The 24085-nt window shown below is 41.3% G+C and overlaps 1 protein-coding gene and 1 pseudogene across 5 annotated transcripts in view; both read left to right on the forward strand.

Annotated features, from left to right (window-relative positions):
• Slc44a5 (solute carrier family 44 member 5) overlaps positions 1–24085 on the forward strand; it is a 316279-nt gene that overhangs the window by 54948 nt on the left and 237246 nt on the right. For 2 of the 5 annotated variants that reach the window (XM_052730288.1, XM_052730290.1), the window contains exon 2: positions 23216–23299. The exons of the other annotated variants lie outside the window; for them this stretch is intronic. In XM_052730288.1, coding sequence (XP_052586248.1) covers positions 23287–23299 — 13 coding nt within the window. In that variant the 5' untranslated portion in view covers positions 23216–23286. The remainder of the gene's footprint in view (positions 1–23215; positions 23300–24085) is intronic. 5 annotated transcript variants of the gene reach the window in all.
• Positions 2915–3559, forward strand: LOC128105285 (40S ribosomal protein S19-like; annotated as a pseudogene).

The raw sequence follows: 24085 nt of genomic DNA on the forward strand, positions 1-24085 counted from the left end.
TTCAAGGCCAGCCTGGTCTACAGAGTGAATTCCAGGACAGCCAGGACTGTTTCACAGAGAAACTTCATCTCAAAAATCCAAAAAACAAACAAACAAACAAACAAACAAACAACCTTACGAATACAGATTCTATTTAATAATTTATTTATAGTATATGCATGTGTTCATGTGGGCATGTCTAGTTACTCATGAATGTGTGTGCACACATATATGGTGGCCAAAAGGTCCAACCTGGGTTGTCTTCCTTTCTCTCCATTTTTTGAGACAAGGCCTCTCCCTGAACCTGGGTCTCTCTGATCTGGCTGGCCAGCGAACCCCGGGATCTGCTGTCTACCTCTCTCCATTACTGGGGTCACAACTGTGCCTGTGGAGCCCAGCTTTTTAAAGGTGGGTCCTGGAGTTCAGACTTGGCTCCGCATGCTTATATGGCTTGCACTTTATCAATAGAGACATCTTCCGAGCTCTCAGAGCACAGCGGTTCCATCTTGCCCTCTCTACTGGCTCTATGTCTTTTCTTAATCAAGATGTTGGAGGCAGTTCTTAAAATGTGACTTAAAACAGAGTTGTAAACTTTTAAAGTAACTTATAGATAACTAAATGAAAGTAGAAACAGATATTTCAATACATAATGAGATGGAACAATTATGATATTGGTAATTAAATGGCCTTGTATTAAATGGTTGTATCACTATAAATATAGCACTGTCTCTTATTGGCTCCAATGTCACAAGTACCTTATCTATAAGTGGATTTTTAAATTCACGGAGAGCTTGTGAAACCATGCATTTGGTTATTTGGTTAGCCTTATACAGGGTATTTTAAACTATCGATCCAACCATTATGAACAAGTTTTCTTGGCTATCACTTTGTAAAAATTTTTCTAGACATTATTAAAGAGAGTATCTAAATGTAGAGTATTTCACAGTTTTGGTGTCAGAGAAAGACAAATAAAATAATTCCAGACAGAGACTTTCTGAATAAAATGCCTGCTGTTTAGGGGAATGTGTGTGTGTGTGTGTGTGTGTGTGTGTGTGTGTGTGTGTGTGTGTGTGTGTGTGTGTGAGAGTCTCTGTGTCTGTGTGTGTCTCTATGTCTCTCTGTGTGTGTCTGTGTGTTTCTGAGGCCTTTGCAACTACTGAACTATACCCCAGCCCCTTTACTCACTTAAAAATGTTCATTATACTCATTTACCAGGTATAGGGCTACCTGCCTATAATCCTAGCACTTGGGAAGCTGAGACAGGAGGATTGAGGGAAAAGAGAAACCAACCAACCAACCACCACTCACTCACACACATACTCACACACACACACCTCCCCATGCACACTTATCTTCCCATCCTGTCCTTATACCTTCCTTCATTTTTACAATAAAAATATTATATCAGGATGGCACTTGGTAAGGACACCTGCAACTCTAAGTAAAAAATTTCCTTTCACTTTTTCCAACACAAATCATCTGATAGCTTGTGGTGATATTTTATTTGTGCTCTAATAAATAAAGCTTACTGGGAGATCAGAAGAAAAAGCCAGCCATTATATTAAACATAGAAGTCAGGCAATGGTAGCACATGCCTTTAATCCTAGCATTTGGGAGGCAGAGATTCATCCGGATCTCTGTGAGTTCAAGGCCACACTGGGAACAGAGCCAGGCATGGTGGCGCATGCCTTTAATCCCAGCACTAACCATGGAGGTCTGGAGGTCTGTACAGACAGACAGGAAGTGATGTAGCTGAGTGGAGAGAGGAAGTGAGATGGCAGGGACAGAAAGGCATACAGGTGTGGGTATCCAGGAAGTAGGCCTCTCTCTGGCTGAGGATTTCTAGTGGTAAGAATGTGGCTGGCTTCTTTCTGCTTCCCTGATCTCCTAGTTTTCACTTCAATATCTGTCTCTGGATTTTATTTTTTATTATTAATAAGATCATTTAGCAATTCTTCTTACCACAGCTATTAACCTAAAGGTAAATTATAGCAATAGTAAGCAATAAATTTAAAATAATGTGTTGGCAGAAAATGAAAACCCAAAATGTTGTTTACTGTGCTGAGTGTATCACTACTTTCTTTGTGTACGCTGGAGATGGGTCAGCAAGAAGTGGGAGGGACACAAATAATTCCACTTCAAAGCATTTGATGCTGTTCTAATTTGGAAATATTTTCAAATTACATTTAGTGTGTTTGCATGTGCCACGGCATGTATGTGGAGGTCAGAGGACACTGCACAGGAGCTGGTTTTCTCCTGTCACCGTGTGGGTCCCAGGACTTGAGCTCAGGTTATAGGCGTGGGAGTGAACCCTACTCACTGAACCATGGTGCTAGTCTTGATTTTGCTTTGACTTTGTGCAGCATTTTGTTGTTGCTGTTTATTTTGAGACAAGGTCTCACTATGTAGCCCTGGCTGGTCTGAAATGTGGTTGGTTGTAGCTAGAGTTTTCCTGCCTGGCCCACAGTCAGGACAAACCTCTGTCACCCGCCAGTCCCACAGCCGCTCAGACCCAACCAAGTAAACACAGAGACTTATATTGGTTTCAAACTGTATGGCCATGGCAGGCTTCTTGCTAACTGTTCTTACAGCTTAAATTAATCCATTTCTATTAATCTATACCTTGCCACGTGGCTTGTGGCTTACCGGTATTTTACATCTTCCTTGTCCTGATGGCGGCTGGCAGTGTCTCCCTCACCCAGCTTCCTGTTCTCTCAATTCTCCTCTCTCTTAGTCCCACCTATACTTCCTGCCTGGCCACTGACCAATCAGTGATTTATTCATTGACCAATCAGCAACACATTTGACATACAGACCATCCCACAGCAGTTGGTAAAGCAAGCTGGCCTTGAACTCACAGAAATTTGCCTGTGTCTGCCTTCCAAGCTGGGATTAAAGATGTGAGCTACTGAGCTTTCCCCTGGCTGGCAGCCCAATGCCTGGAGTTACTGTAAAGGATGTTAATCAGCAGGAGTTCCTCAGAGCTCTGGCAGCCTTCCTCAAAGAGTCCAGGAAGCTGAAAGTCCCCGAATGCCCGGACAGGGTCAATCAGGCTAAACATAAAGAGCTTGCCCCCTCTGATGAGAAATGTTTCTACAGAGAAGCTGCTTCCACAGCACAGTACCTGTACCTCTGAGGTGCTGCCAGGACTGATTCCATGACCAAGAACTACAGAGGTCAGCAGAGAAATGATGTCAGGCCCAGCCACTTCAGCAGAGGGTCCTTCCTCCAAGCCCGGGAGGGGATGAAAACGGTGGCAAATGACCAAGATGGGAGATGCAAGCTAACACCCCAGGGACAGAGAGATGTGGACAGGATTGCTGGACAGGGGGCAGCTGCCAGTGAGAAGCACCAGAACAAAGGATGCTGGGTTAATACGTTGCCTCATCCATTAAAAAACTGTGTCCTACCACACCTCTGGCCTTGCTTTGAATTTATTCAGCCAATGATTGCTGGATTCTTCAAGATTTCCTCAGCACAGGAGAAAATGGAGGCATGACCCTGCGTGGCACACTGCACTTCTAAATAAGAAGCATGGCACATGGTGCTCCTGAAGACAGAACTCTGAATTCTGAAGTAGTGTAAGTAGCCAGCAGCTGGCCTGTGGATGAGTCTGCATTCTCCACATCTCCTTCCACCTAGAGACCCTGGTGATGTGAGGGCTCACTATCCAATCCGAGGTGATATGCTAACCAATCACAGCTGATAGGCTTCCATTATATAAGTGGTTCCTCATGTGCAAGAAAGCAGATGCTGGTCCCTGAACCCATCTCCAGAGTGGTGCATCTCCCCCCTCCTCACCGACTCATGGCCATTGCTGTCTTGTCGGGGGACACCCCAGTAACAATGACACCTCAGTGTTAAATTCACTGAGAATCCAATGATCAAGTCAATATTGAGCATGCACTGTGTAGTGTCCATTGGTGCTTGAGACATAGTAGTAAAGAGTACTTGTATCTGTCCTCACAGTACTGACATTCTCCTGGGAGAAGACAAACAATGATAGTGTTTGGAAATCAGTGCATACAAAGTATGCCAGTTATAATTAAATGCTGTTGAAAATAATACAGTATGAAAAGAGTAATCTGAACAATTATCTGAGCATAGCTCATTTATAATAAAAATATTTCTCTTCTTGCCTTTCTTTTGCCAATAAATTTACTAATAATAACCTCTGAAAGTATGCTGTGAAATCCATGTATAATCACACATAATTGATTTATCCATTTTTTTATATTACAAAGGACACATTTTGATTTGGTAAATTTGGATCATGCAGAAAAAAGCCTTCAGATGAAAGTGATCCGTGGAATTGAGACTGACATGTGTTCTGTTGGAGGCCACTAAACAGTTAGCAGAGTGCGGCACTAGCCCAGAGATGCATAGATCTTAGGGAGAGCATTTTTTAATCAGAGGTAATTTTAGCCTCGTTAGAATTTGTACGTCAACGATAGCTAACTAAGAATGAGTACACAACTTGTCAGCTTAATTTCTGTGTTGGTTACTGCACACGAGTCATGCATATGAAGTGGAATGAAATTAGAAATCCAGGGAAGATGTCAGCTTGCTTGTTGATATAATAGATGACCAATGAACATTTTCTGCAGGGACCTGTCTGAGGGGAATGGAGATGTCTCTGTCTCTTGAGGCCGTTGCTCAATCTTGGGCATGAAAAAGTGGAGACTAAGTCCACCACAGACACAGTTTTGTGTGCAAAGAGAAACTACCTAAAAATCCGTAGAAGTTAACTGGTAGAAAATCTGCTTTTAAAACTATAATGAGCATATTGTACCATTTACCTATTTAAAGAGTCCAATTTAATTGCTCATTTAGGATAGTCATAGGCTGGGGAATTGTCAACACTGTATTGCCTAAGACTTGGGGCAGGTTTGCTTATTTTTGTCTGTATAGATGGGTGTACTTTGGATATTATGTTGACTTTGCATAGCTATGTAGTATCCTACGGTGTAGAAATACACCAGAATTTGTTTGTTTATGTATCAGTTGATTGCAGGAAGTTGTTTCCACAGTTTAACTATTATGAATAATGTTTCTATGAACAAATTTGCACATACTCCTATGACTACGTATTTCGTGACTTTTGGGTATATGCTAAAAACAAGAATCACTGGCTATTATGGTAACTCTATATTTGCTTTAAAAAGATTTATTTATTCTTTTATTTTATGTGTATGAGTGTTTCATCTCTCTGTGTGTGTGTGTGTGTGTGTGTGATGTGCACACAGTGCTCTTGGAGACTAGAAGAGGGCATTGGATATCTTACAACTGGAGTTACAAACAGTTGTGAGCGGCCATGTGGGTGCTGGAAACAGAGCCCCAATCTTCTGCAATAATGACAAGTGTTTTAATCACTGAACCACCTCTCTAGTCTCTATATTTACTTTGTGGTCTCTCTCTACAGTCCTGGAACTCACCATGTAGACCAGGCTGGCCTTGAACTCACAGAGACCTGCCTCTGCCTACACAAGTGCTGGGATTAAAGGTGTGCACTACCACACCTGGCTCATATTTACTTTTTTTTTGTTTTTGAGGATCTGAAAAAGTGTTTTCCAAAATGGCTGTGGCACTTTACACTCCCACAAGCAATGTACGAGGGTCTCGGTCTTGCCCCATCACACCTATGTCCATTGTCTTTTCTTTTGGTGATGGCCACCCCAAGAGTCTGAAATATTATCTCAGTTTATATTTGACTTGCAGTCCTCTGTGGTCAATATCAATTTGTGTGCTTGTGAATATATATCTGTCATGGGATAGGAAATGTACCTACCATAAATGTCTATTCAAATCCTTTGGCCTGTTTTACTGGGCTAGTTTGTCATTTTTATTATTAAATATAAACCTATTTATATATTCTGTAAAAATATCTCTAATTAGATATGTAATTTGTCAAATACCCAAAGAAAAAGTGACTATCTAAAAATAATATACTACTTGTAAAAACATTAAACTAGTTTGGTATTTAAAAAAGGAGCCACTTCTGTGGTTTTGAGTGCAATGTGATATCTCAGCTGGTTTTTAGACAATTTGAAATCATAGAAAGTAACCTATTTATCTTTATAATAAAATAACCAGAACATTTTATCTTTGGCAATATTATCCCCAGAAAATTAATTAGAAAATCAGCAATTAGAAGTCTTGAATGATCTTTATCAAAAATCTGTTGGAGGAAGCTCTAGAGTACTCATTTAAATATTACTGCTATGTTTTCATTGTGTACAACACTAGGTTTCATAAGAACATTTTCATACAAGTACGTAATTAACTGTCAATGTAAAATCCACAGCTCTCTTCATAAAGAGAACAAGAGATGGTTTATTCTGGAGCCATTGAATGACCATGGCCCAGGAACACAGATTAAGTTACCCCAAATTCCATGTTTCAGCATAGAAGCAGTTTCACGAAGCATTATAGCTTTCTTTAAAGTGTGAAAAAAGTCAAATCAAGACAAGTTTAAAATATACTGTGGGTACACCAGAGAGGCAGGTAAACTGAGGTAGGGGGATGGTTCTATAGGCCCAAGATGCTGTCTGATGACATTCTAAGCTCTTGGATGGCAGAAGCTAGTGTTCTGCTAAGTCAATAGCTTCTAAGAGGTTTTTATTCATTATCATGAGGTGTTAGGTCAGATGCAGAATGGGGCAGGGGATGGCTGTTCCAGAAGGCTAACGCTGGCCCGACATAAAGCAGTTAGCCTCTGAGCCTACAAAACCCCAGTCTCTCCACAGCACTGAAATTTCTTTCGGTTGGTCCATCAATCTGTGCAGCATGGACTCTTTCCAGATTTTCTTCTCAGCCAGACACAGCTTCTGTTCAGGAATTTTCATTCACAATACATTGAACCTATTCCTCCCTTGTCCCCCATGCTGTCCTGTTTTCTTTTCTTGTTTGGTCCCTCAGTTGCCATAGGTAGTTTAATTTCTACTTTCATGTCATACATATGTGTACCTATTTTATGCATCTATATACAATCTAGAATTCACAAATGAGAGAAAATTTATGGCATCTGTCTGAGACTGATTTAATTTGCTTAGTGTGACAATCTCCAGATGCATTCAGTTTTTTATTTTCATCTGGCGTAATTTTGTTCTTTGTGGCCGTCGTTCTTTGTGGCAGAATACAGTTCCATTGTGTGTGCATATCATGTCTTTATCCATTTCTCTGTTGAAGGACACCAAGGATGGCTTCATAACTTAGTTATTATAATAGTGCCGAAATAAGCATTGCTATGCATGTATCTCTGTGATATGTTGACTCAGAGTCCTTGGAGTAAATAACACATGAATGGCCTACCTGGGCCACATGGTAGTTCTATGCGAAGGTTTTTAAGGAATTTCTACACTGATCTCCATATTGGCTGACACAGTTTACACTCCCAGCACCTTATAAGCATCCCCCTTGCTCTAAATCCTCTCCTGCATTTGTTATTTGTTTCCTTAATAACTATAATTCAGACAGCAAGAATCTCAATGTAGTTTTAATTCATAATTCTCTGTTGGTGAGTGAGGTTGAACTTTAAAAAATGTTTATGTTTATTGAAGACTTTTATTTGGTCATTTCATTCATTTATTGACCAGGTTGCCTGATTTTTTTATTTAGATTTTTAGATCTTTGTGTAATTTAGATACTGATCCTCCATCACATGAATAGTGAAGACTTTTCTGCCATTTGATAGACCACCTCTCCTCAGCTAATTCCTTTGCTGTGCAGAGATTTTTAATTTCATGAAGTGCCCCTTGTCAATTAAGTCGCTATCTCCTGAGTGACTGTGTCCAGAGCATCCTCACCTACATCGGCATCTCCCAGTGCCTGTCCTACTGTCTCCCCAGCTGTTTCAAAATTTCTGTTTGTACCTTAAGGCTTTTGATGCATTTGGAGTTTTGTTTTTTTTTCATGAGAGAATGATAGGGATCTAGTTTCATTCTTCTAATGTGGACATGGAATTTTTCAGGCACCAAATTATCAGAGAATCTTTCTTCAAAGTGTTTCTTTACCATCTGCCCTAAAATTAAGTGACATAGCTTTTTCTTCATTTCTACTTCATCGATAAGTGTGTCTATTTTGTACAATTCTGTTTTTGTTGTGATGGCTCTGTAGTATAACTTGAAATCTGGTATAGTTATATTTATATTTTTACTATTTTAAATTAGTGTGCATGTCTGCATGTGAGTGTGTCTGTGTGTGAGTGTGTGCATACAAGTGCAAGTGCCCCTGGAAGCCAGGGGCATCTGATGCTCTGGATCTGGTAGTCTCCTTACATGGGTGCTAGGAACTGAACTGGGTCCTCTATGAGCACAGCACACACTCAGCCTGCTCTGTTCTCCTTGCTCAGGCTCAGGGTTGATTTGGTTGTCTGGAGTCCTTTGTGCTTCCTTATGAATCTTAGGATTGATTTTTCTTTTCTGTGTGGAATGACATTGTAGTTTTGATGGGAATCTCACTGGATCTATAGATTGTTTTCAATAATACAGCCATTTTTTACAGTATTAAGACTCAACCCATGAGCACAGGAGATCTTTCTATCCTTTAGAGTCTTCACTTTTTTGGCATTTTAAAATTAATTGTAGACACATTTGATTTTCTGGGTTAGGTGTGTCCTGAGGAATCATGTATTTTTCAGGCTATTGTGAAAGATATTGTTTTCTTCTCAGCGTATTTGTATAGGTTAACATTTTATCCTGCTCCTTTTATGAAAGTGTTGATCAGTTCCGAGAGCTTTCTGTTGACTCTTGAATAGCTTTAACTGTAGATGTATGTTGGCACCTTCCTTTCCTCTTTGTGTTCCTTTTGCTATTCTCTTATTTCTGTAGCTAAGAATTCAAGTACTGTATGGGTTAAGAGTGGAGAGCGTGGGCATCCTCGTCCTGCTCCCGATTTTAGTGGCAATGTTTCCTCAAATCTAGTGTAATGGTGGCCATAGTCATCTCATGTATAGCCTTTATTGTGCTGAGGTATGTTAACTTTTATTAGTACATCCTTCCGGGATTTTACCATGGCGGGATGTTGGACTTTGTCAGATGTGTTTTCTGTGTCAGTTGAATTGGTCATATGATTTCTGTCCCTGACTCTATTTATGTGATATATTACGGTATTGATTTGTGTGTGCTTAACTGTCTTGAACGCCTGGAATGAAGCCAACCTGATAGTATTTTTTATGTGCAGTTAAATTCATCTTGTAATTATTTTTATAGAGAAATTTTGCATCTATAATTAGTCAAGAGACTGTCTATAATTTTAGTTTTTGTCTATGGCCTTATCTGATTTTGGTGTTAGAGTGCTAATATTGGCCTCCTGAGGTGAGTTTGGTAGCATTCCTGCCCGTTTTGTTTTGTGGAGTAGCTTGAGAAGCTCTGCCTTTTCTCTGAAAGGTCTGATGAGAGTTCAGCCACAAGTCTGTCTGGGTCTGGATTTTTATTGCTGGACAACGCCTTTTCATTGCTGCTTCAGTCTCATCGTTTACCGTAAATCTGTTTAAGTTTTTGTTTCCACTTAACTTTTGTGGGCCATTTCTGTCTACAAATAAATGTCTTTATTTCAGATTTTTCAATTTATTAAGATGTAAGTTTTAAAAAGATTTATTTATTTATTTTCATATGAGTGTTTTTACCTTCATGTATGTATGTTGACCATGCCACAGAGGCCAAAAGAGTGTGTTGTATGCCCTGAAACTGAAATTACTACTCCTGTAAGCTGCCATGTGGGTGCTAGGAACTGAATTTGGGTCCTCTATAAGGCAGCAAATGCTCTTAACCACTAAGGTATCTTTCCAGTCCTGGGATGTAACTTTTTATGGCATGTCCTGTTAATTTATGAATGTCTCCATTTTCACCTCTGATTTTATTAATTAGTGTCTCTGTCTCTGTCTCTCTGTCTCTGTCTCTGTCTCTCTTTCTCCCGTTTGGTTAGATGGTGCAAGGATTTGCCAGTGTTCAGTGAAAAGCTGTTCAGAACTGTAATATCTTCTTGCTGGATTGTCCCCTTAATTATTAAGAAGAGACTTCTAATTCTTCTGACCAATTTTGGCTTGTTACCTGTTTTAGCAGACATTAGAACAGACACATCTAATTGATTTCTAGTTCTATTTACCCTGATTGCTTTTTCCCAGCTCTTTATTCTAAGATTGTGTCTGTCTTTGTTGGGGTGGTATATAAGTCTGTTTAGTGGGTATCAGGGATTTATTGAGATATGAAATGGGGAAATACACTTATGAATACAGGATATGGTAAGTCCAGTTGCAGAGTCCTTGGAAAGCTGGGGACTGATCACACACTGCTTCACGCTGCCTGACCTGGTCTTCATCACCCAAGAGAGAGCACACCACTCGACTCCCTCCACTCTTAAGGGGTCACATACACAGTTAGAAAGCCACGCTCTAGGGCTTGTACCCCCAAAGCCATTGGCGGAACGAATTCCCACAGCAGTGGTGTTGTATTGGAGGCAACAAACTGATGGAGATGCTTTCAAAAACCCAACTTGCTAGTCTGTATCTCTTGAGTGGTGAACTGAGACCAGTCACATTCAAAATCATTGCTGATAGGTGTGAATTAATTTCTGTAATTTTGTAGTATTTGGTGTTTTCCTCTTATTTTACTACTCCTCTAGTGTGATTTACTCTTCAGTATCATGGATATGTTCAACCTCCTCTTAAGTGCAGAGAGTCCCTTCAAATATTTTCTGCAGTTCTGGCTTAGTGGCCCTGAATTCCTTTAGCTTGTGTTTATCATGAAATATTTTTCATTATCCTTAAATTATGATGGATAGTTTGGCTGGAAATAATAATAAGGGTTGACAGTTATTGTCTTTCAGAGTCTTGAATATATCACCTCATGCTATCCTTGTTTTGAGGGTTTCTGTTGAGAAATATGATGGAATTCTGATAGTTTACCTTTTGTATGTGGCTTAATTCCTCTCTCTACCAGCTTTCAAACCTTTTCATTGTTCTCCAGTGTTTTAACTATAGTATGGCATAGGGAAGTTCTTTTCTTGACTTGTCTAGTGTTCTAAATGCCTTCTGGATCAGGGTGGTCATCTCTTCCCCTAGATATGGGGGACTCATCTGATTTTACTGAATATTATTTGTGTCTTCAACCCAAACTTCCTCCCTATTGTGTGACAGGACTTCTCCCGGGGAGACCCCACATGTACCTACTCACCCCAGGTTGGGAGCCCACGATAGACCAACGTATGGATACCACCAAAGCCCAACTTGGTGAACCAATTTTATTGGGGTTTTATTGGGGTTACTTACAGGAATATGGGCTAGGCATCACTTACAGAAGCAGAAATGATTCAAAGACAGCTGCATCACCAGAGTCCACCCCAGCATGGGTGCCCGCTCACAAAGCTAGAAACCTAGAGCGTACCACACAGCCTGCAGGCATCTCAGTGGGTTGGAGAGTGTCCTTTCCAAGTGACTCAGTTGGTCTAAACCTCTTTAAGGCATCTCAGATGGTTTTTGCTTTTTTTTCCTCAGGCAGCTGGTCTGGCCTTGGAGTCTTCTGGACAATTTGGCTTCCTGACTTTGCAGCTTGGCTCTCTGAGTATGACTCTCAGCAGCGAGCTTATTTACTCTGGGAGGGCGGGGCTTATTGACTCTGGTCAGTTTCAGGGACTTCTGAAGCTGTTTTGAGTTGTTTACCTTCCTGCCTAAGGAGCTTCCCTGAGGAACTGAGTGATTCAATCTTGGAGGAAACTGTTACACAACACTCCCCTTCTGCCATTCTGTGATTTGTAAATTTGATCTTTTAATGGTGTCCCGTAGAGCTCATATGTCTGTGCACACTTCTTTCATCTTTGTTTCCCATCCCTGGTATTCAGTCTTCCACTTCATCGTCTCTATTGGCAAGGCTTTCCAGGGAGTGTTTTGCTTGGCTTAATGAGCTTTTCATTTCTAGAATTTCAATTTGACTTTTTCAAATTATATTGAATTATTCTTTAATATCCTGCATTGATTTCTTTATTTCATTCAGCTGTTTATTTGTATTTATTTCAAATTCAGTTAGGAATTGATTTGTATCCTGTTTGATTTCATTAAACCCTTTTAGCCTTATGCCTTTGAATCCTTTGGCATTTCATGTGATCTTTTTTATTGGAATTTGCTGCTGGAGTTATCTTTTATCTGGATTTTTCATGTTTCTTTTATGTCTGCAGTTCGGACTCATACACCTGGGGTTATTTCATTGGTTGATTTTTTTAAAATGACTTTATTATTTATGTGTGTGTGAATATGTATATGCCACAAGTGTGCTGAGGCCAGAAGAGGGCTTTGGATCCCCTGTGTCTAGAGTTATGGGCAGTTACAAGCCACTTGACATGGGTGCTGAGAATTGAACTTGTGTCCTCAAGCACCAAGCATCCTCACCGCTGAGCATCTCTCCAGCAAACACTTGAATTCTTTCAAATTAGGTATTCTTTTTCACTTGAAATACTTGCAGTGTCCAGTGTGACTAGACTATGGCAAGTTCAGGTGTGTGGTGCAGTAAACAGCACTCAGCCCCCATTGTAGGGTGAAAGGTTTGAGCCTACTTCCTGGTTTGAAAACTCACCACCACCCCCACCAATTTCTGAACCTGAAAACCCACTAATCCCTGAGCTCAAAAAACCACCAATCCCTAAGGCCCCAAACCCACCAATTCCTGAGCCCCCAAACCTACCAGTCCCTGAGCCCCCAAACCCACCAATCCCTGAGCCCAAAACCATCAGTCCTTGAGCTTGAAAACCTACCAGTCCCTGAACCTCTATACCCACTAATCCTTGGGTCCCTACACCCATAAATTCCTGAGTTCCTATACCCATCAATGCCTGAACCCCTGCACCCACCAGTCTCTGAGCCCCCAAACCCACCAATCCCTGGGCTTGCCTTGAAATCCCACTAATTCCCACCCTGGTCATCTCCACTCTGGAAGACTCGGCCTGCAAGAAACCCTATATAAACCTGCCTTCTGCTCAATTCCCTACTGCTCCTCACCTGAGCAGAAGAAGCCACCCTCTTGCGTCTCTCCCAATAAAACTCCTGTGTGAGGTTTCTTGTGCAATGTGACTTTGTAGTATTCCTTGGCTCCCAGCTGCCAGGATACCTTTCCCTTCAGGGCTGCAAACTTCTCTTGGGGAAACATTTCCCCTCAGAGCTGCAACTCTTCCATAGGGGAAGCCTTTTCCCTCAGTGCTGTAACACTTATACCCATGCTCAGGGAGCCAGATACAACTCCTGCAACACTCGGAGTAGAACATTGTCTGCAGAAGTAATCACAACTATAGAGTTGGAGATCTTATTAAAGACATTTTAATACAGACAAAAGGGTTAGGGGAAAAAGAGGTGCTCAGAATACAGTTGGATATACCTAGGTGGGGGTATGACTTCCTCAGGGGAGAATCACCCATACTTTTACTACTAAGGAAGAAACAAACAAACAAAAATATGGAGTCAAACCTAAAAGGACATTTGAGATGCCAATCACACAAACTTTTTAGAATAGTTATCACATTTCCTTCACTAATAGTTTGTATAATTTTTGAGGATAGTGATTATGTTTTAGTTTATTACTGACCTTAGCACATTGTGTGACTCATAGCGGACACTCTGTGAATGGCTATTGTTTATTCATGAGCTGTGAGAGCATACTAGTATATAACCAAGTTCTAGTAATTTACAGTATCTTCAATTTGTATTTATGTGTGTGTGTGCATATGTGGCATGGTGTACTTATGGGGGTCAGAGGACATCCTGTGGGAGTCAGTCTTTTCCTTCCACTATGTGGGACTTGATTGAACGCAGGTCGTCACGTTCGGTGGCAAGTGACTACTCACTGAACCATCCATTGGCCTCAAGTTTTAGTAATCTAGATTGGAAAATGGGTTCATAATGTTTTATTCACTGATCAAATATTGTATATTAGTGGATTGAACTAATACTAGCAAACTAATAGTCTTATATTATTTTATATGTAACAAAATGCTTTTCATACTTATTGAATTTCTAAGTAAATGGTGCACATTCTAAGTGATCGGTGCTGGGCACGGGCTGTGTACATGAAAGTGTGATGTTCCTGACCTGGTCTCACAGCTGCACATGACTGGGGTGAATACAAGCCATAGCCTCTTTCCTGTTGATGTGCTCATTTTCGTCATATCCTGGCTAGCGTGGGTCCTATTCATGTGCAGAATGTGAACATTAACCTAACAGACACCAGAGCACTCTCAACAGGAGACATCCAGGAACTGGGGCTGTAGTGAAGAGCCACAGGAGAGGCGAGGTTGTTGGATCATAAGGTATGAAGTTAAGCTGCAAGTTCCTGTTCCCACCTGTCTCACTGTCTTGTCTGCCCTTCCAGTAAGGCTTCTTCTCCCGAGATAAGAAAACCCTTCTGACATACAGGCGCTCTCTTTCCCTCTCTTCTCTTTCTTCTCTCCCACCTGCTCTCTCCTCCCCTGTTGTCGTCTCTTCTCTTAGACTCCCACTTATGAGTCTATAATATTTCTCTAAAACAGACAAATAAAAAGATTGGAAACCAACATGTCATCAATATCATCTCCATCTAGTGCTCCCATGCCATTCAGGTTATGGCAAACCCCAGGCATTTTTTTTCTGGAAAACACATGGGCTTTATTAGAAAACACAATGAAATATTTCTGAAAGCCATTTTTTTCATTCACAATGTGGCAATGTTAATTTTTAGGCTATCATCTATGTGCCGACAGTGATACATTGAAATAGAATTTTCAGAAATCTTGAATCTTTAAGCATTTATTCACAAAAGTGAAAGGAATGGAGAGTTACTGTTAACAAGCACTATCTACCCACAACTGTGTAATGGGTGTGGTGGAAAGTTAGGGGCACCACAGAATCCCAGAGCCTCAAGTGGGATATTCTTCCAAGCTTATAGTGACGGTTGACAGGTGCCATCATTTCTTCAGAACTATAGAAATTCAGCACGGACAGATTGGTTGAATTAACCACTGTAAACACAGCTTTCTGAGCAGTAAGAGTAAGAGAAGAGAATGACAATGAAAAAAGAAGCCAGCCAGGAAATTTAGTACATGAAAAGTATTCCATTTCTTAACCAGTTGGTTGTGGTATTCCCTCTGATGGTGACTCACAGAATGTCCACCCAGAATCTTGCTCTTAACCTGTGGATGGTAAACTTTTTTTATCATCTTGCCTTAAAGTAGAACTTTAAGTGGTTTTGTATAGTTACCGACTTATCTCTGCTTTCTTTATTGTAAAATTTGGCTTATTTATGAGGTTTGTGAGCAAAGTATTGTGTTCATATACGTATTTTCAGCCATTCAGCATTAATGCCAGTAGTGCCTCCATGGCGGCATGTCTAGGGATGTGATGGTGAATACAGACTGCTAGAGATGCAGGGCCCGCCAGAGACACTGCAGGGCAGGCTGCTGAGTCGCAGTTGGTGGCCACTGAAACAGACGTGGAGAAAGACTATGTGACGACCACAGGCTGTGTGAGTAGATCACCCTGCATGATAGAAAGACATTCCCAAGCACATTTTCACAGGCACTGACACCTTCTCTGAGGTCTTACTGAGGGACAGACTCTGCAGACAGCTAATGCTACAAGGCAGCTACATGGCTGAACAGAAAACATCGGGAAGGAAACCCTTTGTGAAGGAGGAGGATTAGAAGAGTGTGAAACAGTGTGAGGAACATTCTGGAACACTTCCATTCATTTGGGAAGCTTCCATACATGGTGCCCTAGTTAGCCTTGTCAGCTTGACACAGCCGAGAGTCACCTGGGGAGGAAGTCTCAGTGATATTGTCAAGCTCGGGGTGACATTTGGGCAAATGTCTGTGGGGGGATTGTCCTAGTTCATGTGGGAAAAAGCCCACTGTGGCAGTACCCTTCTGTAGGCAGTAGGTCTTGAACTGTGTAAGAGTGGAGAAGTGGAGCTGAGCACAAGCGAGCGAGCGTGCATTCATTCTCTCTACTCTTGACGGTGGATGAGATGGCTAGCTGTTTGAAATCCCTGAGTTGTCTGCTGTAGGCCTATGACCTGGAGTTGTAGGATGAAAGAATCCTTCTCTCTAAGTTGTCTTTTGTCAGAGTGTTTATTCACAGCAACAGAAATGACGCCGGAACATGTGATTTAAGAAAACAAAAAGGAGCATTACTGAGATTCTAAAATATTCTGGGCCCTTTACTGTCTATTTACTCTTTAATATTCACCGTAACTCTGTGAAGTAGTGTCCTATCATATCTGAAGGACCGATTCCAGCCTGGTGCCACAGTGTGTGTGCTGTTCCCCAGGGGACATCTTTGCTCAGCCTCAGAAACAGGCTTACCATGGTCATGCAGAGGTTAACAGACCCATGCAAATTGATTCTTTCTAACCAAGTTTACGGGAGTCTGATTATGGACCAGAGCATCCATTTACAGACTGGATAGGGAAATTAGGCTGCCAAGTAGATGAGAATGTGCCTGTTGGCATGTCAGCATGTTCTGTTCCTGGGGGAGCGAAAGCTTGGGGAAATAAAATTAAGGGCTGCAGGATGCTAAGGGAGAAAGAATTAGAGGGAAGTGAGTTGGACGCTTTTAATAAGGAAGTCATCATGCTGTGCTGGAGCCTAATGTGCCGGTCCACCACAGAACAATGCTTGTCCGCCTAAGGGATCCCGGTATTGTTTTCAGCCATTCAGGCTCCACTCTCTTGGTCCAATTCAGATTACAGCAGTTGTGAGCAAATTTTGAGGGCCAGAAACTTTGTACAAAACCTCTGCTCTGGAGTGGGCTGAGCATCTGAAAGTGCTACAGAGGAGGGTCAGAGATGCCACATACGGAATAAAGAAGTGACGGGGCAGTGTTTGTAGCATAGCACGGTGATAGAAAACTGATGGAGGATTTGCTGTGTTTGAGGAACTAGTTAAGAATATTATGTGAATTTCCAAATTTTGTTCCTACAACCACCCTATTGGGTTGTTAACAGCATATCTCTTTTGTACATGGTAAATGTAAATGCATGTCAATTAAAATAATATGCCTAGAAAGTAGTTTCTTAACAGAGAACTATCTAGATGGGGCATGGACCCCTCAGGGCTAATGTGTCCATATTTGTATACTTTATTTCTTCTTGAAATTAATTCTTCCTCCAGTTGGGAGTGTCTAGGTAATGATTCATCTCTCTCTTTGCTTCTCCTGCCCTCTGTTCTGATATCAGCAACTCCTGTATGCTTCATTCCCAGTCGCATGGTGGGTGTTTCCCCCTTTCTCCATCTTTGCTGTCTATGCTAGCCAGCTGTGGACTACCAGTCCCTGCCCTAATTAGTCTGCCTTCCCTACTAACCAGTCTCTTGTCTTGAGAATAGTGTTTGTATTGATGTAATATCCCCTACTGTAGGTTTGATTACTTGAGCCCTTTAGAGAGCACACACTTGTGAGTATCTTCCGGTATACTCACAGGTTGCAGCTGTCACCAGCCTACAGTTCTGGCTTGTTCTCATGATCTTCAGAAAACACCCTCATCTGTGTATGGTCAGCTTGATCCATCCTGGTGATCTTCTGGAAACCAGTAAACCATCTTCTGTCTCTATGAATTCATCTCTTCTGGGAATACAATGTAAATGGAATCACATACCCTGGCCTTTCGTGTCCGACTTTCTTCACTCGGTATAATTCATTCACAAGGCAGCAGGTGCTAGGACTTCATTCCTTTTCGTGGCCAAGTGGTATGCATCATGTGGCTGTGCCGTGTCTTGCTTATCCATTCATCAGATGATAGATATCTGGGTGGGTCACTGTGACTAATGAGGCCATGAACATTGGTGCACATGTGTTTGGATGCCTAGAGAAGCAGACGATGACAGGAATGATGTTTAATTGTAGTCCTCTTACGATGCAGGTAGGGAGGAAGAATGTGAATCTGAGGAGCTAGGCAGCCTGGCCAGCCTGTAGTAACACTGTGGGCCTGTGGTTTCCAGATCATTGACTTTATGTTTGCATCTTTGCATCTTTCCTTAATGTGTCATCCTTATCTGCTTGCCCTGCTACTGTGCTCAGGTTCCGCCGTGCCTCCTCACTTCAGTGTCTTCATTTGCAAAGTGACAGCACCGAGCTGCCTGTAATCACCAAGGTCTTTGCCCTGAAGGTCTGTGACCCGGGAAGCCATAGTTTACAAGTCTTGCTGTATGCAATTGATGCTGGCCATTTTTTGATCTCACTGGTGAACGGTTTCTTGAAGTGTGAATTTTCATTAACCCTCTTTAGATGGAAGGACATGTTCTGCTTGGTTGTTTGACTTGGTGAAACTGTGTGTTTGGGATCAGTCACTAAAAATAGAACTTCAGAAATAAGTGCTTTAGAAATATTTCAATATTAGTACAAAATAGCCTAAATTATTTTTTAGCATAGTGGTTGCTTAATAGTAAAATAAAAGGTCTCTAAATTCTGGAAAGTTAAGGTAGCTTCTTTCATTACAATTAAGATCAGTCATTCACGAAGGATTTTGATTCTTACCTGCATGTGGAATTGAACTAGTGGCCCTCAAATTATAGAATTAGTCTAAATTTTCCATATTCTTCAAGACACTATGAAACAACAAAAAATGAGATAGAGGCACCATGCTGGAGAGTTTTATGTCAACTTCACACAAGCTAGGTTCATCTGAGAGGAGGGAACCTCAATTAAGAAAAGGCCTCCGTAAGACTGGGTTGTAGGCAAGCCTGTTGGTCATTTTCTTAATAAGTGATTGATGGGGAGGGCCCAGCCCATTGTGGATGGGACCATCCCTGGGGTGTGGTCCTGGGTTCTATAAGAAAGCAGGTTGAAGAAGCCATAAGGAGCAAGCCAGTAAGCAGCACCCCTCCATGGCCTCTGCATCAGCTCCTGCCTCCAGGTTCCTGCCCTGTTTGAGTTCCTATCCTGACTTCCTTCAATAATGAACAGTGATGTGAACGTATAAGTCAAATAAACTCTTTCCTCCCCAACTTGCTTTTTGATAGTGGTGTTTTGTTACAGCAATAGTAACCCTAACTAAGACAGGCACACTCTCAAGATTCTTAGCAGGCGTCGGTTTTCAGGACTGGGTAGTTAGTATTGCAATAAGACAGGTCTAGTCTTAGGTTATAATTAGAGTTTTGAAGCAAGAACAAGAAGTTACTATCAAAGTTGTGTGAAGTAGAAAGTGATTAAGTTGGTAATAGCATATGTGAGCACTGGGTTCTTAACATGCAGTATTGGTAATGCAAAACTGAGGAAAACTGTGATGATGTTTAAAAATAGTTTTAAATAACTTCCTTACAAAGTCTCAGATATTGACACACAAAGAATAAAGTCACAAGATAGGGGAACTTTGGGGAAAATGAATGATTGTATGGAGTGATAAATGTAGATGGAACTTGGAAGGTTGACAGTCACCATTTTGCAGCCATTTTGGAACTATTGACACAAGAGACCATCTGACAGATGCTAAACTTAAAGAATAATGTATTTACATGTTATCCAAGTATGTACCAAAGATTGCTTATTAAAAAGCAAAAAGTCGTACCTTTACAGTGGAGAAACCCGACCACTATCACCTTGTGGGTGGGTCAAATTTAGTAACCTCAGTGATTTCTGTTGTCAAGAGCTAAGAAATGTTTAACATTATTCATTCAGTACTCCTAGTGAAAACACATGGTTTGAATACAATCAAGTAGAGATATCAGGGCAAAAGGAACATTCTTCAAAATAACTACCTGGCTGCTTTGGAATTTTTCAGTGTTATTAAAAATGAAGTATGCAAGATTAGTCCAGATGCGGGAGACTGAGAACACATGACAGCTGCATGTCATGTGTAAGCTTAGATCAAGATCAGAGAAAATTTTGACAAAGGACCTTATTGAAACTGCTACAGACACGTGAACACAGACTGTGCACTGGATATGTGTATTGTATGATGTTAACTTCCTGGGTTAGACAAATGCTATGCATGAGGATGGCCTTGTCCTTAGGAAATGAAGTATATATGGATTAAAAAAAAAAGTTCTGGATGTAACTATGAAATAGCTCAGGAAATGTTTTGTGTCCTGCATGCTTTTACTCATGTGTATATGTTAATACATTTAGTATGTGCTTGTGGGTTAGTATAGTGTGCATATTAGTGTTTGTATGTACATGTTAGTGTGCTGTGTTTTATTGTGTGTGCTAGTGTGTTACCATGTGTTTGGATGCACATGGTCATGTGGCAAGACATTAATTGCATGTAGTGGAAGTGGTGACTTTTGTTGAACGTGATTGAAAGGCATGTAGCAGCTACCACAGCTGCATCATGGACAAGGAGCTGAGACTTCCTGACTCGCAATTCTGAAAGCCGAGAAGTCCAAGAGGGAGGGTCTGTGTCTCGCCAGACTTTCGCATATATAACATGCAGAAATCACCACGTGGAGGAGGGTGAAGAAGTAGTCAGAGGGAGGTGGTCAAGAGAGCCTGACTCAACCCTGCTGTGAGGGTCTCACTCTCAGACTAATAGCGTCGTCCGTTCATGAGGATAGAACCATGGCTTACCCCGCTCTCAATACTGTTGAAATGGCAATTACATTTGGGAGACACGAAAATTTGTTTTATTTTTTATTTAATTAACTTTTTTCATTTATTTGACATACAGATCACAGTTTCCTCTCCCTCCTCTCCTCCTGTTCCCTCCCCCTGTCTCCCATCGACCCTCACTCCCCATCCACTCCTCCTCCGAGACACAAAAATTTAAACCACGCCATTTTCCAAATCTTCTGTGAGTTTCAAATTATTTCAATATAAAAACTTTAAGAAAATGTAAGCGTGGTTATTAACCTTTGCCTGAGGACAGTGTTCTCTTTGGCCTGAGTCATCACAACACAGAAAGCATTAGACAGAGCTGGATTTGAGTGAGCTCACTTTAAGTATAATTAAGTCTAGCAGTATATTTTGTAAAATGAGGTTTTGCTTGGAATAACTCTCCCAGTGGATTATACACTTTGTGGACAGTTTATCTCAGAAACATTAACAAGGCTCAATTGCATGTCAGGAAGTTCGCTAGGCACCAGCCCCAGGGAGAAGTCTGAGTCCTGGCTTCAGGTTATTGACAGCTGGGGAGGGCAACAGCTGGGACGGATAGGCAGGGTAATGTGACAAGGTGAACACGGAAAAGTAGCGGTGGATACAATAATCAAGATGAATTTGGGGTAGGTGCAGTAGAGAGGCTCAACAGGAAGGTAGGGCTTTTCCAGCTAGTGGTGTGGAGGGTGGAGAGAGAGGGTTCTGTGCAGAGGGACTACCAAGCTGAAGCAGGTGCAGACAAGAGCTTGGGGCTCATTTCATGTCACAAAAGCATAGTCCAGCCTTCCAACTTTCAGTGTGAAATAACAGAAAATAATAAGATTTTAGTTTGGTTATATAAACCCATAAGACTAAAAGTTAACACTAGAGTATGTATGGTGCAAGCTGGCCTTTGGGGAACTCTCTAATTGGTTATGATTTGCTATCATTATTACAAATGAGACTCCTTCCTTGACTACTTTATTTTTGGTATTTTTATTTATTATTATTGGGTATGTATATGTATGTATGGACACATGTGTGCTGTGGCACTTGTGTGGAGGTCAAAGGACAAGAATTAAAAGGACAAGTTTCAGGAATCAGTTCTCTTCTGCTGTGGACTGCAGGGATTGATGCAGGGAATTGGGTGTGTGAAGCAAGTGCTTTTACTCACGGAGCAGTCTCAGCCATTGTTACAGTTTTGATCACGTTTGGACAAGACAACCCCTTTTTAAGAACAGAAATTCTTAGAATTCCTGTGAATCACATCTTTGAGCACTTTCTGTTTGGCTGATCTCACTTTGAGAGCACTGAGCATAATTTACAAATTGCTACTAAAAATAAATATTTTGTTTTTAATTGCTGTAATTGGTTTGTATTATTAAAATGATAGCAAAACAGTCAAAAGCAAATGCCAAACACAAATTATCACCTTTGAGTTTTAAAGCTCAGTAGTCTTGATAGGCATAGTTTACACAAGCTTGTAAGTAACATGTTCAGATAAGTATGTGGGCAGAGGGGCCACATGAACAGCCTACGGTAAGTGAAGTAAAAAAGGCCAGCACAAAAGTGTTCACTTTCAATAGCAGATAAAATAGTAATTTAAATGATAAACCACTTCTGGCCTATGAAATTAGATTTCATAGAAGTTATGGATGAGTGTTTTCAACAACAAAATCTTTGAAACTGTCCCAGTATCCAGTAGCATGGAAACAGTTAAGTAATATATGCATTGAACTTATTTTATTTTTAATTATGTGTATATCTGTATGGGTATGTGCATGAGGATATAGTACCCACGGAAACCAGAAGAGGGCAGTAGATCCTGAGCGGAAGTTACAGAGGCTGTGAGGCACCAGATGAGGTGCTGGGAACTGAACTTGGGTCCTCTGCAAGAACAATGTGCACTCTTAACTGCTGAGCCCCATTGTTATGAAGAATTTAAAATGATATGAAAGTTTATGCTGTCATGTTAAGTGTAGAAAGCAGCAAACAAGACATGCACTTTCTGCTTTGTTGAAACACACACAGACACTCTGGATAACAACCCTGTGCTATGGGAAGTGCTAGAATGTTGGTGATGAGAACTGATGAGTATCAGATGGAAACTGTGCTACTTTTGTGGCTTTGCTGAAATTATGTCAAAATAGAAAGCTGAAAGATACATATAGAAAAAAGTGCTGAAAGGCAAAAAACCCAAAAATTTCAGCACTGGTTCCATGACTTATGTGTATGTAAATATCATAAGGTCATTATTTTATATAATGAGTAAATACTAATCAAAATAGAAAAAACTTCCTCATAAAATTGAAGGAAACAAATGCATCAAAATAAAAAGTCAGTAAAGTCAAAAGTAAATGCCGTTCACTGATTAACACTGAATGTGTTAATCAGCCCGCAAACAAGACTTAAAATTAGTGTCAGTGCTAGGCAAAGGGTGTGTGTGGGTGGAAGGCAGGGAAACACAAGGGTTAGGGGCGTACTTCACAGGTGCCATGTGAGGCGTGAGAGGTCTGGGAGGAGCTCAGCAGCCTGCACTGGCCGTCCCAGCTCCATACTAAAGAGAAGCTGCCCCTCCACAGACAGCAGATGTTAATTTCTGGGCTTTAGGAAGCATACACAAGTCAGAGGAGGGGATGGGTGTCTTCCTGGGAGGCTGTTTCTTGATGAGTGAAAATCACTGGCATTCGATAACCATTTCCATCCTTGTTTTTATCACAGACGCCTTTCTAAGCAACTCGAGTTTGCTGTGATTCAGTTCAGGCCTTCTGCAGAGACAGCCTCTTACCTTAATGAGTGACACAGGTAATCACCCACCCCAGCTAAGCCTCTCTTGCTCCGAATCTTTGTGTTAAATATTTGTCTTCATTCAGTGTTACCTAAGGACAAGTGGAACCACGAGTATGCATCCTGGTGTCACTCGGAGTACCCCAAATGCCTGCAGTGACTCTGTCTTTCCTACCCAACACCCCACTTCCCTCCCACAACTGGGGTTCACTGCAGTGGTTTCTGGGAATAGACAAAGAGCAGCTATCGTGGCTCCTGAAGGCAGGTCCCCAGGTGGGCCGAAACCGCTCACTGCTGCTATGCCCATCCCGCACCCAGGCTGTTAGTGCTGGAACCGGAATCTTCTATTTTTGCATTTTGTTAAAAGATCCTTGTTTTAGCCACCTTTCTCATGGTGGTGTGTGCTCCACAGAAACACCCTGCACTTCAAAAGCTGTTTATTAGAAGAGAGCATATGGCTCTGACGTTCAAACTGTTTCTCTCTCCAGGATTAGATGTAAAGCCCCTTGCAGGTACGGACCATACCCGTCCATCCTCGCCCTCTTCACATTTGGTCTTTGAGTTTTGAAAAACCGTTCACTCAGTAAGAAAGTGAACCCAATTTTCTTCAGGCGCCAATGCTGTTCCCTCCTGTAGGGAAATCTGTCCCGTGCTATGAAAACTCTGACTTATATAGGAATGAAAGTGTAAAATACTGAATGTATAGCCTAATGTTGAAAGCAGCTTTGGTCTCTGGCTGAGCATATTAAAATGATGAAAAGAGTTATTAAAAATAAGATCTAAAAGTTTGTCTAGCAAGACTCT

This window comes from Peromyscus californicus, unplaced genomic scaffold, assembly GCF_007827085.1.
Source record: "Peromyscus californicus insignis strain IS unplaced genomic scaffold, ASM782708v3 Scaffold_9__1_contigs__length_137607984, whole genome shotgun sequence".
Lineage (NCBI taxonomy): Eukaryota > Metazoa > Chordata > Mammalia > Rodentia > Cricetidae > Peromyscus > Peromyscus californicus.